This window comes from Hippopotamus amphibius, chromosome 2, assembly GCF_030028045.1.
Source record: "Hippopotamus amphibius kiboko isolate mHipAmp2 chromosome 2, mHipAmp2.hap2, whole genome shotgun sequence".
Taxonomy (NCBI): domain Eukaryota; kingdom Metazoa; phylum Chordata; class Mammalia; order Artiodactyla; family Hippopotamidae; genus Hippopotamus; species Hippopotamus amphibius.
Genome location: NC_080187.1, coordinates 82,613,431 through 82,622,673, shown reverse-complemented (window position 1 = coordinate 82,622,673; position 9,243 = coordinate 82,613,431). Strand labels below are relative to the sequence as shown.

The 9,243-nt window shown below is 41.3% G+C and overlaps 1 protein-coding gene across 1 annotated transcript; it reads right to left on the bottom strand.

Moving 5' to 3' along the window:
* Window positions 1-677: 677 nt before the first annotated feature.
* On the bottom strand, window positions 678-1,502 carry LOC130845593 (interferon beta-2-like). The gene has a single exon (XM_057723052.1). The coding sequence runs from the start codon at window positions 1,236-1,238 to the stop codon at window positions 678-680; it is 561 nt and encodes a 186-aa protein (XP_057579035.1). The 5' UTR covers window positions 1,239-1,502.
* Between the last annotated feature and the right edge of the window lie 7,741 nt (window positions 1,503-9,243).

Here is a 9,243-nt window from a genome sequence, read left to right as displayed (position 1 = left end):
CAGGAGAAGTAAAACATGCTTATGGCAGTGAGACTCTTGGATCGCTTATTTAGACTGCCTTCAGTTGTCCCGGCAAAATAGTCAGCAGTAGGAGACTTGAGGAATGAGTAGGAGTCTGTTAAGTAACATGTGAAGAGCAAATTTCCCAGAATGAAAAACCAAACCAAAACAAAACACGGCACAGAGAGCAGCCCTGCAGCAGCAAAGGGCCTGGTGCATTTAAGGAAGTGAACAAGACCAGAGCAAGTGGACTGTGCTGCTGCATGGAGAGTATGCGTATACCTTGTACGTTACACAGGGCTTCCTTGTATTTTAAATTCCTTGAAGGCAGGGGTCAGAAACTCTCCGACTCTGCAGGCTGATTTTACAAAGAACATCTCCTAGGTGCTCTGCAATTTCTAATATGGATGGTTACATAAATCAAGTTAAAATGAAAACTGCCATGTTGACTTCTGTTTCAAAAATAATTTATTTCCCATGGAAAAACTTTAAATAAATAAATAAATAAATAAATAAATAAATAATGTATAAGTTAATTTTTAAAACACTTAAAGTCTTTAACTGTCCTTTCAAATCCAGTGCGTTGCCTGTGAGTTACTTGAAAGAGCTTCCGTGCGTTGAAGAGCCTGACCTCGCTGGCAGCGCTGTCTGTCCCCAGAGCCACAGGTGGCAGATCGTCAGTTCTGGAGGTGGCCTGTAAGGCTGTTAATGAAGGAAAAGTTCTTGAGGATCTCCACTCGCACTTGAGTCCAGGCACAGCTGCTGTACTCCTTGGACTTCAAGTACTGCACGATCTGCAAGTAGTACTTCTTCAGGTAAAGAACAGTCATGTATCCCCTGGTGAAGTTTTCCTTCTCCATGATTTCCTCCAGGATTGGTTCCAGACGATCTCTCTGCCCACAGAGTTCCTCAAGGAGGTTCTTAATAATGGGCTCAGTCCAGCCAGTGCGCGAGACATTTCTTCTGAAAATCCCTAAGATCTGCTGGAGCATCTCATAGATGACCAATATGGCGTCTTCCTTCCGGAACTTCTGTGGTTCCTTAATCTCCTCAGGGACCTCGAAGTTCATCCTGTCCTCGAGGCAATCTTGAGGAGCTCCAGGTAGCTGCAGCAGGAGGTTCTGACAGGCCAAATTGCTGCGCTTTTGTTGGTCTCCAAGCAAGCTGTAGCTCGTGGAAAGAGCTGTGGTGGAGACACACAGCAGGAGAGCGATTTGGAGGATGTACCTGTTGGTCATGATGAAAAGAGGAACAGGGTAGCTGCTCTCCTACTAGATGCTGAAGCAAGGTCTTCAAGAGATTGCAGTGTGAATGTCCTTTCTCCATGAGTGTGGACTATTTATACAGGATGGCCCTCTGCCTTTCTATTTGTGCAGAATTTCCCACTTTCAGTTCTCCCTTTCACTTTTCCTATGTCATTGAAATCATTAGCTCTGTTTCAAACTGTTTTTCTTGAAGCTCCTCACTATTTTATATATAGTAGAAGAAAAAAAGGTATACAAAATGAGAGGATTTCTAAGGTTTTGTAAAGTTTCAGTGACTTGCTAAATGCTAAAGAAAACCATAAGCCAAATCCTTTTGAACTTGATTATTACAGCTTGTTTCATTTGGAAGAGAATTTTTCTCTTTCTTTTTTCAGATTATGAGATTTGGGGGGGGGGGGCGGGTCCTTTGTTTGTAAGAGAGTTTTCTTTTTCATAAGAATTAGGTTTGATTCCCAGTTACACTATTACAAAACAATAACTACATGTAGATTATAATGTTTAAGAAAGATGCTTATTGTTTTTCTATCTAGAATGATGTCAAAGTCACTTGATCTTAAATTTTTTGTATAGCTTTATAACTGTAAGTAGCAAGACCTCACATAACTTTCTCAGCCTTAATTTATTGCTTTTTTGCCAATCTCGACTATCTAGAATATAATTGAAAACCAGAGATGAAGTAATATCTTTAAGCGGGCATACGCTGGCCATGCATAAAAGTCCATGGTTCCTCTTGTAGGGGGCCTTTGTGACCATTATTAAGGGCCAATGTATTTTTTGTACAGACTTCTAACAATCTAAATGTCTGGTTTTCCATCTGCATGCAAATACATACCACATATTAGAAGGTGGTCTAGAAGGAAAATGAAGGGAAAAAAATCAAGTAATCAGGGGATGTTACTGTTGAGAGAAGCGGTTCTAGCTCAATATTTCTGAGACCAATTTGTATTAGCGTTCAGTAACTAATTTTGATGAAAAGAATTCAGTAAAAAAATCAAATTATGACTTTATTTGTCCTCCTTAAATAGACAGGGAGACGCATAGTACATTTTGAAAGCCTTGCATACAAAAATAAGTTCTCATAATTATGATATTTAAAGTAATACTTTTCAGTTTTCAGAAAAGCTTGCATTATCTTTCAACCTGAATGTACTAAATCCACACTGTGTGCAGCTGTAGCAGGAGCTGCTGCCACGTGTCATGCTCACTCTCATGGGTCATCCGGTTAAGCAGGGGAGAACATCCATGAAGGAAATGCACAGAAGTAAAGATGCAATGGCAACAAGTGCTGTAGAGGACAGGTAAGTGGTAGTGCGGGGACTTATGATAGAAGGACATAATGTAGTTGAAGAAATCAAAGAAGATCACCCTGAGGTAATGACACTGGAGCTAAAATCAGAAGGACGGTCAGATGGGACTGCATGTGCAAAGGCCCTGTGTGGGAGGATGCCTGGTAAGGTAAAGGAGTGGACTGGAGGCCATTGTGACTTTCAAGGCAGAGAGTGGTCTGAGATGATCTGAGATGGGGCTAGAAGGCAAGTGAGAGCCAGATACCACAGGGATTGTGAGACCTTGTTAAAAAATAAAAAAAAAAAAAAAGACTTCTCTTTATCCTAAGAGTAGTAGAGGATCTTGGAAGGGTTTTAGGCGGGGCAAAGTAACTTGATTCGATTTGAAAAAAAAATACTGTCTCTACAGTAAGCAATAAATAAAGGACAGAGAGCAGAATGAATGCAGGCAGAAGACTTAGGGGTTTTACAAAATTGTCAACCAAGGGGCTAGCGGTGGAGAAGAATGACTTCATTTGCATGAAATCTCTCATGTCCTGACAGCACCAGATGTTTGAAGAAATTCGCCATCATTTTACGGATAGCTGCATCAGTTCTGTTGGTTATTATGATTTTAACATATGCTTAATGTTCAGGAACATCACTTCTCTTGTAGCAAATTGAAGTAGAGGCTGGAAGTATCTGGGTAAGTGTGGATGTAAAAACCTGGTGCAATCCTGAACTCTGGGTTTCCCATCATCAAGAGATCTCCTGTCTTCTGATCTTTACAATATGCTGAACATGTCTCCCAAATATCCCTCCATTCCTGTTCCTTCCTCTTAGTTGGCTGTAAGTAATCAGTTCTTCCCAGAATGGATTATTGATTGGTGATGTCTAAGGTATTGCTAAGAAACTACTTGCACTTGAAGTGTGCTGATGTACTGTCACCTGCATGGGGTGGAGAGCAAACAATTTATGCTTCCTTCTAAACTAGGGGAGTGGAAAAGATACGTGTGGCATTCATCCAAATGGATGAAGAGTATTACGAATTGAAAAGATGCAGCAAACAACACCAAAAATGGGAATGAGATTCTGAGACGGTGGCAGTGGTGGCAGTATAAATTTGAATTTCTAGGAGTCCTCATAGCGAAACAGACATTGCCACCAGATAGAAACCAAAACCCTATTTAACAGAAAACTAGTTGACATGAACCACAAAAATGCAAGCAGATGTGGCCAGATCACCAATTGCCACAAGACCCGCCTGATAGAGCCGTGCATGTGGGAGACAGCAGAGGAAAGCAATGGACGTGAGAACCCCCAGACAGCCCAGAGGTATTTACCAAAAGCTATGCAGGCCAATCTGAGAACATCAGCTGGAAAACTGCAAGGGATTTTTCTCAGTGCTATAGCTGCTGAGTTGTGATGGTACCTGGGTAAGTTCTGACAGGCTCTGGAAGAGTCTGGGATACCAGTAATTTTCAAACCAAGCAGGCACAGCTCCCTTTGGGGAAAGGGCCCTACACGGAGGAGAAAGTGCTCAGAGTGGAATCAAACTTTAGCAGGATAGAAACAGCAGAGACAAGGAAAGAGAAGACCAGACCAGTGAGGGGAGGACCACTCAGGAGGCAAGCAGCCATGGTTTTGAACACTTCACAGCAGCAACAGCAGAGGGAGCTCTCTAAAATTAGAAACACCAGCCAGAGCCACTTCTTCTAGGAGCTGAGGAAAGATAAGCTCCTGTAAAATCAGGCACAGAAGACCCTGAAGACTGAATCTCATACAAAGTCATTTATAGAAAAAGAAGGAGAATCAGGAGCAGACTCGTAACTCTACAGATAGTGGAAACATACCAGGAACACAAGCGCACAAGACAGAGCAAATCTAACCTAGTGTTACCAAAGGAGTTTTTAAACATTCAAAAATTATGTAAAACAAAATAAATCACAATAAGACAAACCCTGAAATTAAATTATATATATATGTGAAATCATTAGACAAAAGAAAAAACTCTATATTTTGTAAAATAAAATACAGTCCAAGAAATGAGAAATTTTGGGAAAATCTGTTAATGGAGATAAGTTTCAATATGGAAAAAATATTACCAACAAGAATCCAACAGTACATAAAGTAGCATATATTGACCAAGGGGAGTTATTTTCAGGAAACTGAGGATGATTCAACATTATACGGTTGAGGGGCCTCCCTCGTGGCACGGTGGTTAAGAATCCTCCTGCCAATGCAAGGGACACGGGTTTGATCCATGGTCCAGGAAGATCCCACATGCCATGGAGCTACTAAGCCTGTGTGCCACAACTACTGAGCCTGCACTCTAGAACCCACAAGCCACAGCTAATGAGCCCATGAACCACAAGTACTCAACCCTGCAGGCCTAGAGCCTGTGCTCCACAACAAAAGAAGCCACCGCAATAAGTCCGCTCACTGCAACAAGGAGTAGCCCGCACTCGCCGCAACTAGAGAAAGCCCGAGCGCAGCAACCAAGACCCAATGCAGCCAATAAATGAAAAATAGAATTCATTAATTGATTTTGAAGGTAGGTCAGAAAAGACCATGTAGCATATACCTTATTCGCTAGAATTTTTGTTCCTGCAGCTGTCAGCCACAGGTAAGCATTCTGACAGCCCTGCACCTGCTATACTCTGAGAAAGTCCAAACTAGGTCAAAGGAGACATCACATGGAAATTGGCAATGCATTGCAAACTTTTTAATTTCAAGCAATGGAATGATCCCTTTAACTTGCAATACCACTGCTGGGAAGTTAGTTATAGATATTCCTGCAGAAGTGTGTTTATATATGAGTATATATGTGTATATATATCACATATTATGTATTAAATGAACACATATGAATGTTCCCTTCAATACCATCATAATAAAAAAGAAATTAAATATCGTCACTAGGGAGTTGGCTGAGTCATAATGTAATACAGACCACAATGGAATAGTATATAGCCATGAAAAAGGAAGATCAGCTGACCTGGACCTATATTCAAGATATACGTAATTAAAAGAGCAATACATATAATAACAGATATGGTATTATTATTTGATTTATATTACTATAAAGGTATACATATGTATGCTGATATATGCATAGAATTTTTTCTCTGGGAACTTTCATTCATCAATTAATAGTTGATGCCCTAGGGCCGAATGCCAATAAGGCTAAGGATACAACAGGGGGGAAAATTCCTTCCCTTTTCACTTGTACCTTTAGAACGGTTTGTACATGGATTTTTCCCCATGTTAAGAAGACATCTGAGAGATAGGACATATAGTAATAGGCATTTTCAAAATTTAATGTACTTTGTTTGAAAGAATTTAATAAATGTTACTAAATTTTTAGCCTCTCTTTTGTTTTATTCACATTTAAATTTTTTTCTAAAATGAACATATGTTACTTGTGTCATTAGAACATAAAAAGCACCTAGTTATATTCCAAAGCAGGGTATAAAATTGTACATGCTATGCAACTATGTAAAAGTATGTAGAGAAAAGCTTTAATAAAAGAAAATAGACCTACATTTCACTAGTGATTATGTTTGATTTGTGAAACTACACGGTGATTTGTGTGTGTGTTTTCCAATTTTCCACCAGTGAATGTATCTTTGATTATTGTTTAATCAACAGTAGAGAAACCATAAGCCTAGCATTTCGGGTTACTCTGCCTCTTATGTGGGTTTCATTCTTCTCTCTGGCCTTTTGGTCTTTGCATGCCAGCTCTGACACAATGTCAGCCACCTCATGAGTTCTGCCTGCTACATCAGCACTGCCCAGAAGAAAACAGTGGATTTTGGAAAAGCAAAATCATCTGTCTGTTCCATCACCTCTATTCCACTTTGAAATGCCCGGTTATGTCGGTCATTGAATAATTCCACCAGGTTTCTTCTTTTGTAAAAGGATCCTTGGATTAGCCTGGAATCATCCATGGCTCAGAATACAAAGGCCAACGCAAGGAGTCCCGGAAGTCGGTCAACCTAGAGGAGGTCCATTGCACTCAGGGAAGGGAGGTGGTCTGAGGAGTCAGGTCCCTGGGGCCTGCCCCTCCAGGGAGACTTGCAAACTCAGGTAGAGTTGACCTGCTCGGGTGAGAGGGCCTGCTCATCCTGCCCACATCCGATGGCTTCTGATCCTCCCTGTTAAGAGAGCTTATGCTCTAATGGAATACAAATAATAGCGATAGCATTAGTAGCCGTAGTGTTAGTTACCATATAGTGAACACTAACTATGTGCCATTCTCTGAATAATCCTCATAGTGAATATTTGAGATGGGTGATTGTCATCCCCATTCGACAGAGGACAAGGCTGAGGCTCAGAGATGCTAAGTAATGTGCTCAAGACACACACACTAATAAGATGGGTGGATTGCAATCAAAGCTGTGCTCTTTCCTGTCTGCCACAGGTAGAATATGAAGGAGACCACAGCCAGTGCCTTAAAATAGGTACATGGTGCCAACCTTGATGGCAGTGGTAACTCTCAAAGGAAAGAGGAATTATAGCGGATGGCAAAAATAAGGAAAATAAGGAGGCAAGCAATGCGACATCTGGCCATGGTGCAGGTGACATGGTGGAGGGCCTGCTACATCAGCACTGCCCAGAAGAAATATAATGCGAGCCATACATGCAATTTCAAATTTTCTATGAGCCACATCAAAAGAGTAAAAAGAAACAAGTGAAGTTTATTTTAACACAGTATATCCAAATGTTATCACTTCAACAGATACCAATATAAAATTATTAATGACATAGTTACACTCTTCTTTTTTCATACTGCCTCAAAATATGGTGCACACTTTTACAGTCATAGGACAGCTGAGTTTGGACTCGTCAAGTGCTCAGTAGGCAACATGGGGCTGATGGCTCCCACGGTGGCCAGCACAGCTGAAGACGGAGGGAGCAGCAGGAGCAGAGCCAGGGGAATGGACAAGTTTGCAGGGAGCACACAGAAGGAGCTTCAAATCATGCACAAGCTCTGTGCTAAGAGTCAAGGGGCCTGAGGGTGGAAAAGTCACCTCAAGATGTGATGTGGAGGCTCTTGAATGCCAGAGTGTGGCATTTGTACTGACTTCAAGAGGTCTTCGGGCAGAGAGGACACTAAGTTCTGCTCTGGGCAGAGGAACAGGCAGACATGTTAGAGGTGAGCTGAAGCAGGGAGAAGTCCTGCCCAGGGGCTCTCATGGCTGTAGAGGCTGAAATAAAGGCCATAGCCGAGGAACTGGAAGACGGGGATGGATGCAGAATTAGAAAAACGAATTCTTTTGTCTGGTTTCTTCCCTGTGTCCTCTTCCCACTTTCTGCTGTTGTGACCACAAGGTGCTTCCTAGTACTTGTCTTCCAATTTCCTTTATGAAGTTTCTCCTGAGGATTGGGTGATACTCACTGGAGAAGTCCGTTTCTGAACAGGTTAAAATCTGTTCCTTTGGAAGACACCATCTGTTTGTTTGTTTCATTTTCCCTAACTTATTTGAGTTTTATCAAAATAACCTGGGAAAGTCATACAGCTTTATCTCTGCCAGGGAGATCTAGTTTTTAGACTGGCCTGATGTGTACCTGCTTCGCAAGAATAAATGCCCTGGCCCTTTTCACTCATCCTGTCCTTTGCTATTTGAAACCATTTTTCACTTCATCCCTCTGTGGAGATTTTTCTGCGTGCATCCTCTCCTACCAGCTTTCTGTGGTGCAGAGAACTACTTCCAGTTCCTGTATCAGTTTCCTCTGGTTAATGAGGTTTTTCAGAGAGGCAGAGTGACATTTAGAAAGTAAAGCCTGAATGACGTTTCTATCCATTTGAAATCTTTTGAATTTGGAACTGCGTTGCTATACACCTCTGAGGCAGAAAGAGCTTCCTTCTGTTTTTTGATACAATTATGTACGGAGGACAATTATGTCTGTAGAAATCGAAATTTCAGTTTTCTTCTATCCTCCACATCTCTTCATATTTCTTTTCAAGACAAAGGGTGCTATTAAAAAATGATAATTTAGACAAGATGAAGAGATACCAAGAAGTTCATGAGCAGCGGCAAAACAGAAAATAAGCCAAAAAAAAAAATCTTTTTTTTCCCAAGGGATATCTTGGAAGGAGCAACAAAATATATATTAAGAGAGTATCTGGATACATAAAAAGAAAAATTCCCCATTCCTCGTTTTCACACGTGCAAAAAAGTTTATATAATATACATAGAAGGTCATGCACAAATCTTAAGCATACAGCTCAACAAATCATAAAATATAAACTTCTGCGCACCTTTGAAACCACAACCAAAGTGAAGACATAAACAGTGTGGACAGAACAGAAACCTGGCCCTGGCCTCCTCCCCCATCACATTCCAGTGTCCCTCTCTCCTCCCCCATCACTAAGCTCCTCCCTAGAGTCACTACTGCCTTTTAACACCCTAGACTCTGCCTGTTGTGGAACTTGCATGAAGGGCTTCTTTCGGTCAGTAGCATGTCTCTGCGATCCGAGCGTGTTGTGAGCAGCGCTGGCTCATTAACCTGCAGGAACGAGTCACATGCATTTAGAAATGCCACCGTGTGGTGTCTTTCCCACTACTGATAAACATTTGGAATGTCTTCCTCCTGCTTTTGTCATTATACTTAATGTTGCTATGAAAACCCTCGCTTGTGTCACAAGCACATTTCTACGGCCTTCTGTTGGGTATGTGCCTAGGATGATGTAACTGGGTCATAGACTA